This window comes from Microcaecilia unicolor, chromosome 4 (assembly GCF_901765095.1).
Source record: "Microcaecilia unicolor chromosome 4, aMicUni1.1, whole genome shotgun sequence".
NCBI classification, from domain to species: Eukaryota; Metazoa; Chordata; class Amphibia; order Gymnophiona; family Siphonopidae; genus Microcaecilia; species Microcaecilia unicolor.
In genome coordinates, this window is record NC_044034.1 from 332,795,039 (window position 1) to 332,812,203 (window position 17,165).

The 17,165-nt window shown below is 45.0% G+C and overlaps 1 protein-coding gene across 2 annotated transcripts in view; it reads left to right on the forward strand.

Annotated features, from left to right (window-relative positions):
• Positions 1-2,371: 2,371 nt before the first annotated feature.
• The window catches only part of PPP3CC (protein phosphatase 3 catalytic subunit gamma), a 200,682-nt gene continuing 185,888 nt past the window's right edge, over positions 2,372-17,165 (forward strand). For both annotated transcript variants that reach the window (XM_030202021.1, XM_030202022.1), the window contains exon 1: positions 2,372-2,545. In XM_030202021.1, coding sequence (XP_030057881.1) covers positions 2,491-2,545 — 55 coding nt within the window. In that variant the 5' untranslated portion in view covers positions 2,372-2,490. The remainder of the gene's footprint in view (positions 2,546-17,165) is intronic.

Sequence of the window (17,165 nt, forward strand, 5' to 3'; positions counted from 1 at the left end):
AAGTAAAGTTGTATATACTTGATTCAACAAAGAATTGAAAATAATGAATATGCATGAGAGAGATTTGCCTATACTGGAGTGGCTCAGCAAAAACAATGAAAGTGGTGAATGTCCTTGAGTGGCCCAGTCAAAGGCCCAGACACAAATTCAATAGAAACAAAAAATCTGTGGCAAGACTTGAAGGCTGCAGTCCATGAATAATCCCCAGCCAATAGGAATGATTTTAAGCTATTCTGCCAAGAAAGAATGGGCAACAATAGCTGTACAGAGTTGGCAGACACTACCTGAATGAGTCATGGTTTCCCTTGTGTTCTACAACTATTATGCTCCCCCTTTTTCTTTCCCACAGTACCCTGAGTGGAGGAGTAGCCTAGTGGTTAGTACAGTGGACTTTGATCCTGGGGAACTGAGTTCAATTCCCACTGCAGCTCCTTGTGACTCTGGGCAAGTCATTTAACCCTCCATTGCCCCTGGTACAAAATAAGTACCTGAATACATGTAAACAGCTTTGAATGTAGTTGCAAAAACCTCAGAAAGGCAGTATATCAAGTCTCACTCATGTGAAGGAATGCATCTGGACCACAGGATGCTTGAATCACATGAAAGGCCATACCTTTAGTATTGTGTGCAATTTTAGTCACTGCATCTCAAAAAGGCAAGTCACTTAACACTCCATTGCCCCATGTAAGCCGCATTGAGCCTGCCATGAGTGGGAAAGCGCAGGGTACAAATGTAACAAAAATAAAAAAACTAGGAAAGGTACAGAAAATAATTTTGTGTCTCATGCAAATTTAATCATCTATGTGTTCCCTTTCCCAGATTATTTATAAATGTGTTAAAAAGTATGGGTACCAGTATAGGTCTCTGGAGTATTTCACTATTCACCTTTCTCCAATGAGAAACCTATTAGTCCCACTCAAGCGTTTCTCCTGAGGCACTTTGTCAATGCTCTCTGACAATCCAGATACACTATACCTGCAGGCTTACGCTTATCTGCATATTTCTTAACATCTCTAAAAACATTTAACATATTGGCAAAGTTTGTGTTAAGCCATATTAATCTACGTCCAGTAATTTTTTTTTTTTTTCAGAATAGCTTCTATCATTTAGCCCAGCACTGACATTGGGCTTTCTAGCGTGTATTCTTCTAGATCATACCTGGATGTTTTATTGTTTGAAGTGTGTCTATCTATCTGGTGCATACACCTGTAAGAGGTCCTTTTATTAAGTTGCAGTAAGCACAAACCAGTGCTTACAGCAGGGTAAAAGGCACTACTGCAAGGCACGCCAGGTGTCCAGCGGAAGTTTTGGGGTTGGCAGGGTAGAGGTTGGTGGTGGGAGGATTATTATAGCTGCTCACAGGGCTGCCAAGAGGAGGGGGCAAAATTCACTGAGCCCGGGACTCCAAGGAGGGCCTGGCGGCGGGGTCTCTCTCCTTCTACTGCTTCCAGACCGCCGGCGCCGCAGTCTCCACCTGCCTACCCTCAGCTTCCTTCTGTCTGCTACCACCCGGTCCCCTGCATTAAGAAAAATCTTGAAATCGGCAGCACAGCGCCTTCTTTCTGAAAGCGGCAGATTGCCTCAGGTGGGACTTCCCTCACTGTGTCCCACCCTCCTCTGATGTAACTTCCTATTTCCGCGAGGGTGGGACACAGTGAGGGAAGACCTGCCCAAGGCGATCTGCCACTTTCACAGAGAAGGCGCTGTGCTGCTGATTTTGAGATTTTTTTTTTTAAATGAAGTGGGTCGAATGGCAAACAGAAGGGAGCTGAGGGAAGGTAGGTGGAGACTGGGGACTGCAGCGCTGGCGGCCTGGGAGCAGGAAAGGAAGGTGACAGCGGTAGTGATTGGTGGGGAGGGGAAGGCAGGGGCGGGGCAGGGCGGTGCGGCGCGGCAGCAATCCTGGGGGAGGGGATTGGGGCTGGGGGACAGCTTTGCCTCGGGCCGGCTCAGTCTCTCAGCAGCCCTGGCTGTTCGTTATTGTTTTCTATTTGTAATTTATACACAACAGTTGCACAGTATATTGTTCCTTTTTAAACTTTAATAAAAAGATTTAAATATAAAATCATAAGTGTTTGAGGCTTCTGCAGATGAGAACAGAGCCCACGGGGATCGGGACGGGGGCATTCTCTAACTTACCTCGGACCACACACCCTGACTGAAGCCCACTAAAGGTTACTTGTACTGCGCGCGCATTCCCACCCCACCCCCACCACCGCAAATGAGGGCTAGCCTAGGTAGATAGGCTGGACACCCCATTTCCCCAGAGGACTGAAAGCGGCGCATGCGCTGTCAAAGAAGTGAGTTTTCTTCTCTTCTGTGTGAGCCTAGAGGCAGGGAAACGTGCGTGCGCGCGCGCGGCTAGGAGCGAAAGGGAGCGCAGTGACGGGCAGGCGCGAGGCGGCAGCGCGCGGCCTCTCCCTCCCCCGCCGGCCGAGAGACGGGAAGAGCGGGGGTGGTGGCTCCGGGCCTCACATAGGCAGCGACGACATGTCCGGGTGCCGGGGACAGAACAAGCTCTCCACCACTGAGCGCATTGTGAAAGGTAGGAGAGACACAGTTTGAGCTGGGCCCGCAGTGTCTGCGGCACCAGCGCACATACACCCTGGCGGCCGAGGATAAGGAGGAGTCCCCAGCTTGAGGGCGATAGGGTGTCAGTGAGGAGGCGCCGCGGTCACTCCCTAAATTTAGGTTAGTAGTATCAGCGAGGAAGGGCTTTGGTCGGCCTTTGGCTTTGCCTTGTCAGAAGGGGCTAGAAGACTTTCCTTAAACTGAGGGGTATAGGACTATCATTGACAGGTTCTTCAGTCGCTGGAAGATGGGGGTGGGGGCAGCCTCAGTTGCCACCTGGCCTAAAGAGTGGGGTTTCAGGGCAAGAAGCGGTGGCTTCAGTCGCCACCTAGCCTGAGGGGGATGGAGTTGTCATCTAAAAAAAAAAGGGGGAGGGGGCTTTAGCACTTGCATATCTCAAGAGGATGAGGTTGTTGGCGATTTTGCTATTGTCTTCCTCCTCCCGGAAGTTGCAGTTGTCCCCTGGCCTGAAAGGAAAGGAGGTTTGCATTTGGCCCTGCTCTCTTGGTATGAAAGGCATGAGGGGGTTGCAGTAGGTCTGAAGGGGATGAGGATTTATAATTGGCCTTATTCTCTCCCACATTGATCTGAGGGGAGTGGGGGTTTGTAATTGACCTTGTTACCCTCTCTGGCCTGAGGGGAGTGGGGGTTTGTAATTGGCCTTGGTCCCTCCACCCCCTGGCCTGAATGAAGTGGGATTTTGCCATTGACCTTGCCCCCCCTCCAGCCTGAAGTGCATGGGGGTTTGCCAATTGGTCCTGTTCCCCAGACCTGAGGAGGACTGGGGGTTACAGTCACCTCTTGCACTGGCTTGAGGAGGGGTAGTAAGAAGCTGTGTGAGGAAGAGGCTTCTTTAAATTTCTGTCTTCTCTACTGTAAAAAGGATTTTTTGTAATTGATATTTTTTGATGGGCAGACTTTTCTAGAATGCACTCATTCTGCAATAAGTCTGACTTTTTATCCCTCTGTCTGCTTTTTTTGAGGGGGGGGGGCATTGATATGGACATTAGGGATTTGGAAGAAGCCCCTCTTTAATGCATAAGTTTACACTGGGAGAATCCTTGCTGTTTCTCTGGAGGGACTGAGTGTTGAGCCTAGCAAAGTCCTTGATCTTGGACCTCACTCACCTACTAGTGCTGAGTTTCTTGGTAGGCTTGATTTTTCAATGCTTGCTGCAGGCCTATGCACCATACATCCTTAATATTCAGACATAGCTCTTCAGGTCATATGATGATCCCTTGAGTAACATAGTAGATGATAGCAGAAAAAGACCTGCACGGTCCATCCAGTCTGCCCAACAAGATAAACTCATATGTGCTACTTTTTGTGTATACCTTACCTTGATTTGTATCTGCCATTTTCAGGGCACAGACAGTAGAAGTCTGCCCAGCACTAGCCCCGTCTCCCACCACCGGCTCTGCCACCCAATCTCGGTTAAGCTTCTGAGGATCCATTCCTTCTGAACAGGATTCCTTTATGTTTATCCCACGCATGTTTGAATTCCGTTACCGTTTTCATCTCCATCACCTCCCGCGGGAGGGCATTCCAAGTAAAAATACTTCCTGACATTTTTCTTGTCTGCCCCCCTTCAATCTCATTTCATGTCCTCTAGTTCTACCGCCTTCCCATCTCCGGAAAAGGTTCGTTTGCAGATTAATACCTTTCAAATATTTGAACGTCTGTATCATATCACCCCTGTTTCTCCTTTCCTCCAGGGTATACATGTTTAGGTCTGCAAGTCTCTCCTCATACGTCTTGTAACGCAAATCCCATACCATTCTCATAGTTTTTCTTTGCACCGCTTCAATTCTTTTTACATCCTTAGCAAGAAACGGCCTCCAAAACTGAGCACAATACTCCTCTCTATACAGCCTAGCAACCTTCTAGCTACGGCCACCGCCTTGTCGCCTTCAGATCCTCAGATACTATCACCCCAAGATCCCTCTCCCCGTCCGTACATTTCAGACTCTCACTGCCTAACACATAATGTCTCTCATGGATTTCTACTCCCTAAGTGCATCACTGTGCATTTCTTCACATTGAATTTTAAGTGCCAAACCTTAGACCATTCTTCTAGCTTCCGCAGATCCTTTTTCATGTTTTTCACTCCCGGGTGTCCACTCTGTTACAAATCTTAGTATCATCCGCAAAAAGGCAAACTTTACCTTCTAACCCTTCGGCAATGTCACTCACAAATATATTGAACAGAATCGGCCCCAGTACCGATCCCTGAGGCACTCCCTACTCATCTTTCCCTCATCCGAGCGAATTGCATTAACCACCACCCTCTGGCGTCTGTCCGTCAACCAGTTCCTAATCCAGTTCATCACGTCGGGTCCTATCTTCAGCCTGTCAAGTTTATTCAAGAGCCTCCTGTGGGGAACTGGGTCAAAAGCTTTGCTGAAATCTAAGTAGATTACGTCTATAGCACGTCCCTGATTCAATTCTCCGGTCACCCAGTCAAAGAATTCGATGAGATTCGTTTGGCACGATTTCCCTTTGGTAAAACCATGTTGTCTCGGATCTTGCAACTTATTGTCTTCCAGGAAATTCACTATCCTTTTCTTCAGTATCGCTTCCAATACTTTTCCAATAACCGAAGTGAGGCTTACCGGCCTGTAGTTTCTATCTTCTTCCCTATCACCACCTTTGTGAAGAGGGACTACGTCTGCCGTTCTCCAATCCCACGGAACCTCTCCCGTCTCCAAGGATTTATTAAACAAATCTTTAAGCGGACCCGCCAGATCCTCTCTGAGCTCCCTCAATATCCTCTCTTCAGTGAACGGTGCTCTATCCACTCCATTCTCATTCGTGCTTTTGCCAGTCAATCGCGGTCATTCTCCAGGATTTTCTTCTGTGAAAACAGAACAAAAGTATTTTGAAAGAGAAGAGTCAGCTGTATGGGCCTTGCAAGAAATGGGGTTTTGACATAGTAGCTATGGATAGCATGCCCTTACAAGAGAGGGAAGATAAAAGCTTTTGCCTGGCTCCTAACAAACTGCATGGTACCTATGATTTCCAAATATTTTCTACTCCAGTGAATATATTTTCCAGACAGTTCATTAACTTTACTGTCTGACACAGTATAAAGCAATCTATAAATACCAGTATTGTATATTGCAAAACAACATTTTCAAAACCTACGGACCTAAACTTTGTATCCAAGATATGCTAAGAAACCTGCTGTAAAATCAAATTAGCAAAAACTGAATATCAAACATAAAACCCTTTAAACTATTAAATAACATATGTCAACCACCATGAACACTAAACTGATTTCATACATTAAAAAATTAGCACTCTCAATTTGTGGCCTCATAACTTATAAAACTGTGGTTAAATAACTGTTTGCATTAAATTATTTAATTTCCTAACTACATGGAGATGAAAAGCATTAATATTACATTTGATTCTCAGCGCTGTTTGCTGCACGCAGTTAAATTAGGAGCCACACAAAATAAAGAGGAACCAAAAGCAAGAAAAAAAAAAAACCCCGACTACTTTACTTCCCCTTCTCTACCTATATATTAAGTTACTATTTAATAACCCTTCATTTCTCCTTGTATCTTGAAAAAGTTGTTGCTTTTTTTTTTTTTAAATGTGTTTCATGTATTTTCTGTTTTGTCATTTTTTTTTTTTGCTTGCTTTTCCCCTGTTCCTCTCCCTCTGCACCCCTATTCCAGTTTCTCTTTTATATGGGCACCCACATAGCAATACTAGGTCAGAGACAGTAGCCAATGCCAGGTGTCAATTTTTAGACATTCAGGCAATCGGGCATAGCTGTGAGTTATTAGCCTTCTTGGAGGGGAACGTTTTGACCAATCATAGTTTTCAACTTAAATCCTAAAGCACTGGTATTTGTAGCCCCTGATTCTATCCATTGAAATCAGTGCTGCAGGTCCCACAATGCATTAGGGTAGGGTTAAAGTAGTGTGGTTTTCATATTAATTTACTTTAAAGGTAATAAAATAAAGCAGGGCTGTCAGAATTCCAGAACTGGCCTAAAATCTCCCTGTTGGAACCACATTGCTTGGGAGCTTTGAATCTGGTGGCCTATAATGTTTTCTACCACTACATAGGTACTCTGCTTAATTTAAGAAATGTTATATGAAATAGAAATTTTGAAATAAGGTAATCTTACTTAATGTGATCAGAGTTGCTGTGAGACTTTTGGACTTTGGTGCCTGCGGTACTGATTTAGAGTGGTAGTAGCAGAACTATAATTTAAAATACAAAGCAAAAAACAAGAGATTGTCATACAGATGTAGCAATTGTAGAAACATAATCATGGGTCCGGTAGGCAGGACATTGCCTTCCAGTATTGTACAGGTTCTCAGTCTTAGCCAAAAGGCCAAGAAGGGACCGTTCTGATATCTTACATTGCTTCTTAACCAAAAAGCTGAGAAAAGATTATCTTTGGCTCATAGTGCAGACCCTATGCCCCAATCTTACAGAAGATTAAGAACAACTGTCCTTAGTTTGTAGTCCAGGTCCTACACTTACATCTTAGCCAGAAGGCAAAGAACAATGAAATGCGAGACGAATTGGCATGAAAGTTCCAAAACTAGGACTGGCTAAAAATCTCACTTCAGTTCAGATTGTTGTAGGTGGGTTAAGATTGTGGTTAAGAGAATATAATGTTCATAAGGGCTTCAGAATATGGTTTAATGTTTACATAGTTTAATCAAAGCACCAGTATCTCAAACGTTTATACTAAAAAGGTATGTGGGTAACTAAAATCATTGATGGCATTTAGCATTTAGTCTTTTCATGATGGAAAAGGTATTGGTGTTTAAAATCTCTGTTATACATCTACATAAATTAGGGCTGTTAATGTATTAATCCTTAGAACCTGATGCAGACTTATCACTGCCAATGTATTTAATTTGAGTATAATAGAATTTGAAATGTGAACTGTAAACTGGATTGTATATATCATACATGTAAAGCTATAAGGTTATATAGTCTCCATAGAAAGGAGAATAAAACCCAAGGGGAAAAAAAACATAAAAGGGTCAGTTCTTAAATAAGCCATGTCTGCATCCTACACAGGAAAGCCATGCACACTGTTTAGATATTTCTGTTTGAAAATTACCACTTTGAAATGTACATGTGCAAGAAGTACCCGCTTACTTTGCACTTCCTATATATAGAGGTGGCCGTGTGTGGGGGGACGGGACAAAATTGCATTTCATTTTCAAAAGTACAGGTGCTAATTACATGTGTGTTTGCCCCTCTGAATTAAACTGCCCCCTGTAAGGGGGAGTATGGTGGAGTTTTTTTTTTTTTGTGTGTGTGTGTGTTTTTTTTTTGGTAGAGTAGTTATTTCTTTCTTTCTTTCTTCCAGCGCAGTTGGAACCAGTGCTGGGATTGTAGCCCATGGACTTCATTCATGACATGGTGTTTTTGCCGCTTATTTCACTGTTCTTTAGAGTTGATACTGCGAACCAGTATTAGATCACAGTATGTCAATGATTGGGTTGGGTCCCACACTTATTTTGGCTGTTGGGAGGCAGGGATAGTGCTGGGCAGACTTATACGGTCTGTGCCAGAGCCGGTGGTGGGAGGAGGGGCTGGTGGTTGGGAGGCGGGGATAGTGCTGGGCAGACTTATACGGTCTGTGCCCTGAAGAGGACAGGTAAAAATCAAGGTAGGGTATACACAAAAACTAGCACATATGAGTTTATCTTGTTGGGCAGACTGGATGGACCGTGCAGGTCTTTTTTCTGCCGTCATCTACTATGTTACTATGTTGCTGGTGAAGAAGGAAGGTCAACAACAGCATTCAGCTGCTGATTGAAAGCTCCTGTGTGGCTCTAAGGAAGTTAGTCAACTTGAGTACTGATTCATCTATTCTGCAGTGTGATGGCTATCCTAATAGCTAGGAATGTATTGTCATTTATTTCATTTAGTGTGTTCTAAAACCAACCCCCCCCCCCCCTTTTTTAAAATCTGCTTTAGCAGCTGCCGGTGCGGTAATGATGACAGCCCATTCAAAGTGAATGGGCTTTGTCTGCATTAGTGCATGGGTTTGTGTTAAAATTTTAGTGCAAGTGAAACACCACATTAAAATGAGAACCATTTTTTGCTTGCACATCTGCTAATCTTAAGGTTCAGTTTCGGTTGCGGAGATCTTCCTGTGCTACCAGTTTTTCTGGTGCAAAGATTTACCTTTTTGAAACTTACCTCTTTATTGTTTTTTTGTTTTCAGCCATTACAAGTGATTAGAACAGCATCTTAAACAGAAAATCATCATATTCTTGACTCTGTGGCCTAGCCAGTAGATCAAGCTCTATAATCACAAGCATTGAAGTTTAGGATGGCAAGTAAATGTTTTCTCTTTAATGGTTGTACTTTAACACATATGGGATTTACATTAAATCCTTAGGCCTTGGCACACCTTATATCTTAATATTTTACACATGAACAGAATTATCTTGTAGTCCACTTTAAGACATTCCTTTCTCCATTCTGTAAGCTGCAGCTCTACCTATGGTTCTTGGGTTTATCAGTTTCTGTATGGTGCCTTTTTGGTTCATGTCATAGGAACCAGGAATTTATTTATTTAGATTTTGCTCACACCTTTTTCAGTAGTAGCTCAAGGTGAGTTACATTCAGGTACTCTGGAATGACACATTTTACTAGTAGATTGGTTTGATGTTGGGATATGTTTAATGTGCTCTTCTCAGCAAGACAGCCTTTAGTAAAGCAATAATGTCAGTAAATTAAATCACAATATGATTAGCACTAATGGGATTTATTGAAATCTAAAGTGGCAATCAGTATAGTAGGACAGAAAAATCTGTCCAATTTTTCCAGTTACTCTTGTATACATTATAAAGATACATCCCAAGTACAGCGTGGCAACTTGTGAGATCCTAGAAATGTATTTCTTACTCATTTGTACTCCATTTTGTGTAGCTGAGCATGGAAGATCCCCTATTTAGTTCACACTCAACATCCCTGCCTTCCCATAATTCTGTTTAATTTGAATTCATATTTGTCCAAAAAAACATGTGTGTGTGATGTATCAATGAGATACAGGAGATAAATGCAAGAATCTCAGTCACTGTTGTGCTGCACACATTGTATGTTTTCACGCCATGTAATGGGATGAGCTTGTTTTACTGGATTTCAAAGAGGTGTGAATCTAATTTGAAAGGTTAATTGGTTTCCTACTATCTGGATCCCTTGTTTATCTAACTTTACTTTTGTAAACTGCCACGATCACTTGCTGTGTAGCAATATAGAAAGTCTGTATTAAATGATAAATGAGGGCTTGGGCTCCATTTGAGGTAAGAACCACCTAGAATATGTGAGCTTTCTAACCTCTAATCAAAGTAGTTTACCTCGGGGGGGGGGGGGGGGGGGGAGGAGGAGGAGGAATTGTCTTCCTCTCCCCAATAATAAACTTGTACTTGTCAGTTAAGTAGTTTGAATCTGCATTTTATACTCGTGTGCCCAAGTTGTTTTCTTTTTTTGTCTTGTCAGTTGTTAAGGCTGAAAGTTGATTACTCATGTTTATGTATATTTTGACTTTAATGTACTAACTTATATTGGTGTTCCTTGCTTGGAGCATCTAATGTCCAAGCGAGTAGTTTAATTTGTTCATTTGGAGTTATTTGGAATGCTGTTTTTCTGCCTTTAAGAGAACATATGATTGATGGCAATAGAAGGAAGGATATAGGATTAGAAATGGAATCTGTAAGAAGTAGGGCAGAGTCCTGGCTTAAAATAGTACTAAAGTGTGTGGTCATTTGTGCTGAACAGTGCTACTTAGGTAAATCCTCCAGTCTGACCTACAGCTTGTGTTGACTGGTAGGCTAGTATATACTTCAGTTTCTCAGATGAAGCTTTTCTGTCTGATTCATTCATATTCTTATGGCCACATCTGGCACAGGTCTGTACCTTTTTTCTTTCTCAGTAAAAGGCAATCTTCTAATTTTGTTGGTTGCTAGATAGAGGACCTGGGTCTTAATGAAAGGATTTAGCCCATAATTGTGATTCGCAGTTACTAGTAACCAAGGGATTTTTGTATAAATTTACAGAATTCCTGGACTCTTCCAGTTTTGCCTGTTGCTTATTGCCTTCTCATGCAGAAACCAAGAGCATCTTGTACTTTGATCTAAAGAGCACTTACCTGCCAACTAAGCTGAGTAGTTAGGTTTTTGTTTAACTTTTAAGTGTATTGAAATTTCAGTAACAAAGATGTCCAATGTGATAACAGATCAACTTACCAAGATAGCAAAGCAGATATACGGGTTAAATTGGGATTTGTTAAGCAAAGTGTGGTTTTGACTAGCTTTCTTGTTATGATAAAAAGTGTAGTATATTTAAAATATTACTTGTTGACTTTTAGATTCAGATATTAGCATTGTACAGCTATGAAATACAGTAAGAATTTTTTTGCACCAAAGAATACATTGAATTTGGATTTTTAATTTGTTTTCAGTTTTGTGGTAGATAGCATAAATGAGCAATTTTCCTGACGATAGTATGATCATCAGTGCTTCATCTGACTTAAATACTATTAATTTGTAGCCTTTTGTTGCTCATAGGAATGCTATACTCTTCGATATGCCTGACCTGCCCTTCCATCATAATCCTTATGGCAACAAGCACACTATTCTATATACACACAGGTTTTTATATTGGATGAAAAAATTATCACAGCAGCTTTATTTGATTACACATGAAATGCAATGTTGTTTACATAAGGTGCTCCTCCTCCTGCAACTTGGGTGTATTGCTGCTAAGGGTATCTGACGATGGCCGTTCTGTGCCTCCACTTCACTTTTATACAGCTTTCCTTAGATTCCCCCCCCCCCCCCCCCCAAAGCTATAGTTAGCAACCAACCTTCAGTTTCTCCCTCAACCCCCACCTATACAACTTAAGTTGAATATTACAAAAATAAAATGTCAATCTACATAAAATTCTTATCTGCCACCTAATAATCCCCCCCCCCCCCCCAAAAAATATGCTGTCACTCATCTTTCCCTTTCAGCACCTTGTTTCAGCTTATCCAGGGTAAGCCTGCTGAAATCACCAAACTTTAACCAGATGCCTAAATTGCAAATAATGTTTACATGATCATGTTTCATTTGGCAGTTTGCAGTTAAGTTCATCTTGCGTGGTTCTAAGACTTGGTAGGGAGGAACAAAGACTCAAATGTATTAAGGAAAGCAAGAGAAAATTTGTTAAAGAGGTGAGGACATTTATTAGGACACTTAAAGGTTTAATGTTGGACTTCAGCTGAAGCAATGGAGTAGGAAGGACACTTCATTCCTCAGCTTTTGTGCACTCTAGATAAATTTGCAGTAAGTTGACGACGTAGCGACTCATCCACAATACAATTACTTGGGTTAGTTGAACATTCACTTACTGTGTGGTGCCAGATAGCATAGAACAACGAATGGCAACAAAACAAAGGAGAAGAGGGAAAAGGGTCCGTGGGCAAGTCTAAAATGGTAGAGAGCACTGAGCTCACATCTTCCTCAGTAAGCTTGGGTGGCTGAAATTGCAGTAGAGATGTGAACATCTCTGGCACATTCTATGGAGAAGATAGGCTCGCTGGAAAATTGGTTAATGGATTAACAAGAGAAACTGATGAAACAAAGAGTGAGCACCATTGAAACCACAGCGTAGGAGGTGTCACAAATCCTAAGAAATTGAGGGCGATGGTACGTGCGCTCGACGAGAAAATAGATCAGCTTCCTTGTCATCAGCAGCATATGAATCCATTACGAATGGGTTGTGTCCACCTACCAGCAGGGGGAGATAGAGAACACTGAAAACCATAGTGCCTCTATGACGGCTAGCTCCATCTGCCTCTCAGTATTTCTCTATCACCCAGCAGGGTTGGACGCAGCTTGTTCAGCTCCTTGAAGATTCTGCCTGGGGTGGCTCCTGTGCTTTTGCCAGTTATAGCAGGGGTGCTGTGGCTAAGTGGAGCCCACTTTAAAGGCACATAGGTTCGCCCTTTCCCTGCCTTTCCCACCCTCTTCTGCCTCCGGAGTACCTCTGTAGCTGTTTGCCTCCAACTTTCCTCGCAGCGTAAAAAAAAAAAAAGGCGCTTTGACAGCGCTGCTATTTCTGAGGCTTTTCCTGACTGTGCAGTGTGACCGGAGCTCGTGGACTCGGTCCTTTGAGGTAAGAGCGGTACTCAGCTCCTCCGGGGAGGGCCCGCAGGCGGGGTTCCGATCGGGGTGATTTTGACGTGAAACCGCCATTTTGAATTTTATTCCACCGTTTTTTGGCGATGGCTGCTGAGGGAGTTAAGCGCTGTTCCCATTGTGGCAAGCGCAGATCAGCAGCGGGGCTCTGTAAAACATGCTGGTTAGATGGTAGAGCCAGTACGAGCATGGCGAGCGATGATTCTTCCTGCTCGATGGAGCTGGCAGCGGGCGCCATCTTGGAAGCGCCGCATGGCTCGACCCCCGCGGTTGCGGAGGAGTCTGAGAGCAGTGGGGCGCCTCGGGCCGAGGCTACCAGAGGAGCTCCGTTCCGTGTGGCTCCTAATTTGGAGACGGGAGGTCAAGGTGAGTTTTTCTCCCCCGAGTTTGTGCTTATTTTACATAAAGTCTTCATGCTGAAAAGAGCTCTGCTGCAGGTGTCTGACACTGCATTGCTACCTGGTCCCCCTCCGACTGATGATGGCCCGGGGCTGATGTCAGACGTGCATTTCCCTGAGCGTTGGATGCACGCTAAGCATAGACGGGAAAATTCCCTGTTGGAGAGTGGCGCACCCCCCTTTCTCCCCACGTGGTTGGGCTGTGGGAACTCTGAGGGATCTGGCAGGTCTTCGTGGTCTGAGGAGCCAGAGGATGGTGCCGGTTTGCCACTGGATCTGGATGATCCCACTACGGTTCGGATTTTCCACCGCGATGAGCTGCCAGCACTTATCTCTGATGCCTTACAGGCCCTCTCTATTGATGACCCTGTTAAATGCGAGGCCTCCTCTGGTAATCCGTGGATGGCGAGTACTAAGAAGCCTGCTCGAGCCTTTCCTTTGCATGACTCCATCCAAGAGCTTATTTCTGCTCAATGGGCTGACCCTGAGGGGCCCTTGAAAGTGGCCAGGGCGTTGGGGCATCTTTACCCTCTGAGTGAGGAGCACTTGGCCTGTTTTGGGATGCCTAAAGTGATTGCCTTAGTCACGGCGGTGACAAAAAAGACCACCCTCCCAGTAGAGGGAGGGGTCGCCCTGAAGGACATTCAGGACCGGCGGCTGGAATCAGGCGGCCGTAGTATGCGGACCTCCGGTGGATGCTGGTGGAGGCTCCCCTTCCTTTGCCTCTGGTACCGAACCTGTTGACGCAGGGTCCGGTGACCATGGTGGATCCCTGCCGCTTTGGTCTTACGGCATGGCTATTAGAGATGAGGGCTATTCTAACAAGGTAATCTCCACTCTCTTGCAGGCCCGCAAGCGTTCCACTTCCGTTGCCTATGCTTGGATCTGGCGCCAGTTTGAGGCTTGGTGTGTTTCTAAAGCGATCACACCCATGCGGGCTTCTGTCTCGCCGATACTTGACTTTTTGCAGGATGGTATACAAAAAGGCTAGGCCTATAATTCCCTGCGTGTTCAAGTGGCAGCCTTGGCATGTTTTCGGGGGAAGGTCGCTGGCCTCTCCCTGGCTGCGCATCCGGACATTGCACGGTTTCTTAGAGGGGTGCTTTGGCTCCGGCCTCCCGTGTGGGCCTCTTGTTCAGCTTGGAACCTGGTGCTAGTATTAAAGGCTCTTCAGTGTTTGCCCTTCGAGCCGCTGAGGCGAGCTTTGGAGAAGGATGTGAGGTGGCCATTACTTCGGCGAGATGGGTGTGTGAGCTCCTGGCGCTGTCCTGTCGAGACCCATTTCTGCAATTCTCAGAGTCCGGAGTAACGGTACATACTGTGCCTTCCTTCCTGCCTAAGGTGGTTTCAGCGTTTCACCTAAACCAGCCTATCTGTCTGCCCTCCTTTACTAGGGAGGAGTTTCCGGAATCTTTTGGGCAGTTGCACCTTCTGGATGTGCGCAGGTCTCTGTTGCAGTATCTGCAGATGTCTAATGCTTTCAGGACCTCTGGTCACCTCTTTGTATTGTTGTCAGGTCCTCGCAGAGGGTCTCCAGCGTCTAAAGCCACTATAGCCCGTTGGCTTAAGGAAGCCATTTTTTCTGCATATCTGCTATCTGGCTGGCCTCCGCCTGACGCCTTTAAGGCACATTCCACAAGAGCACTCTCTCTTCAAGAGATATGTAGTGCAGCTACTTGGGCTTCTAAGCTCTCTTTTGTCCGTCATTACAGGCTGAATGTGGCTGCCAGGAGAGACGCGCTTTTTGGAGCACAAGTGCTTGTGCGTGGTGTGGCTTGTTCCCGCCCTATCTAGGGATTGCTTTGATACATCCCATTCGTAATGGATTCATCTGCTGCTGATGACAAGGAAGGGAAAATTAGGTTCTTACCTTGGTAATTTTTTTTCCTTTAGTCACAGCAGATGAATCCATGATCCCTCCCTGATTGACTCTGTTTTGTGTTCAGTTTTTCCTGCAGACATGTTCCCTCATTGGTAGAAGTTGGAAAACAGTCTACAGGATTTCTGTTCTACTATAGGAGGTTGAGTTTGTCCCTCCTTTGTGTTATTGCTCCTGTTCTGGGGCGTTCGTTCGCTGTGAGGAAAGTTCATGGAGGCGGATTGGCGGCTGTACTCCAGGCACATCACGTCCCCGCAAAAAGGAATCAATAGGTCCCGTCAGCGTAGAGGTAAGTCGGCTTGGGGGAGCCGCTCCCGCTGATTTCCCTCGTCGCTTGGGCATAGCGAAAGTTGCCAAACGTGGAGACGTACGACCGGTTCAAGTGGCCATCTTGGATCTCGCCAGAGAAGTAAACAAATTTTTCGTAGAGTGAGATGCTGTACTCTTATGATGGCACTCCTGGTTACTGTTCTTCACGATTTCTATGCATATGGATGTTTCTTCTCTATCCATGGTTTTAGTTATAACATTTCAATCTGTTTGAATAGGGCAGTTTTGGCTCTGTCAGCTTCCAGCCTTTTATGTTCAGTTCAGGGGGTTAATTCCCTCTTCACATTGCCAGCCCTTCCTTGTTTATAATTGTCTACTGGTAATTCTTTTTCCATTACATAACTTCCCACTATTCCAGAATCTGTGAGATAGTTGTGTCCATCAACCAGCAGGTGGAAATAGAAAATTCTGAGGAGCTATATGTCTCTGCTGAGTTTTCAGGTCTCTGTCTTCAGCAGGTGAATGGAAACACTTTTCAGCCTCTGATTCTGAGTGATTTGCTCCTGGTCCAGTTGTGCTTTTCAGGTGGCTTGAGTCTGCAGTCATATTTGAAGGTCTTCAGATCCCTGTCTCTGGTACCCCACAAATTTACTTCTTCTCTCCCTTCAGCTTTCCCCTGTTTCCTGTGGCGCTCACTATTTCCAGCACAACAACCTTAAAAAAAAGAGGTTTACTGGGGCATGTAGGACAGAATATCAGTCCTGATTCTTTATCTGTGGTAAGGCTTGTGGAGACTAAGTGTTTGGGAGGAGCAGCCAGCAGTGATAAGTCAGACTAAAGTTTGATTCAGAACTGCTTGGAGAGCTGTAAGTTCTACTTGGTGCAGGGTAGAGATTCTGACTCACTACTTGTGACTGCATTGTGCATCGCTTGTGTCAGTTGGGGGTGAATGGTGACTCTCAGGGAGGCAGTTGAGTGGGTTTTTCGTTGTGAGACCCTCAGCATCGTTGAGGTGTTGCAGTGCGTGCAAGCCAGGAATCCCATGGGACATGGGGTAAATGGTCGGTGGCAGCACTTCTTCAGATTTGGTGCACCATCTGAATATGTTGGGGGGGGGGGGGGGTTCGGGCTCTCTGGCAGGGCTGGTGCACAGTTTGATGCAGGAGAGCTCGGGAATGGGCACAGTGTTTCAGGGCTAACAGACAATGAGGAACAGCCTCTGTCTGATCAGGTGTGGAGCACAGCCACCATTTTACAACATCAGGGCTCAACAGTGCATTCAGCTGCATTGGTATCTCTATTTTTTTTTCTCCTAAGTTTTGTATTGCTCTTACACCAGGCCTATTTACTGAAGTAGAGACAGTCAGTTGCTGCAAGGTGTTTTAGTGTTTTGCGCGCTGCCCCTCTGGCTCCTAAGAGATCTCATTCAGACCTCCAGGAGTGGGCAGATGAGGCCTTCTGCTTCTCCTTTCTTATCTGATGTGGCTTCAGTCTGTTCAGAGGAGCCATCTTTGAAGGAGCTGCTAGAGGAGGCACTTTTGAGGCACTGGCGGTGCTTTCCATTGAAGAGCTTTCTGCTTTAGCGTCAGGATTTCCATCTTTGTGGATCATGAGGGGCCTTAGAGGTCCTCTTAAGGCCTTCCTGATGCATCCTGACATTCAGGACCTGATTACAGCAGAATGGGTCTCACCGGCTGCAGGGCTGAGAGGGGGAAGAGCCATGGCTTACTTCTGCCCAATGGTTCTGGAGGAGAGAGAGAAATTGCAGCTTCCCGGGTGGACTCCTTTGTTACAGTGGTGACTAAGAAGACCATCTTGCTGGTGGAAGGGGGCATTGCCTGAAAAGATCTGCAGGATAGGAATCTAGAAGGCTC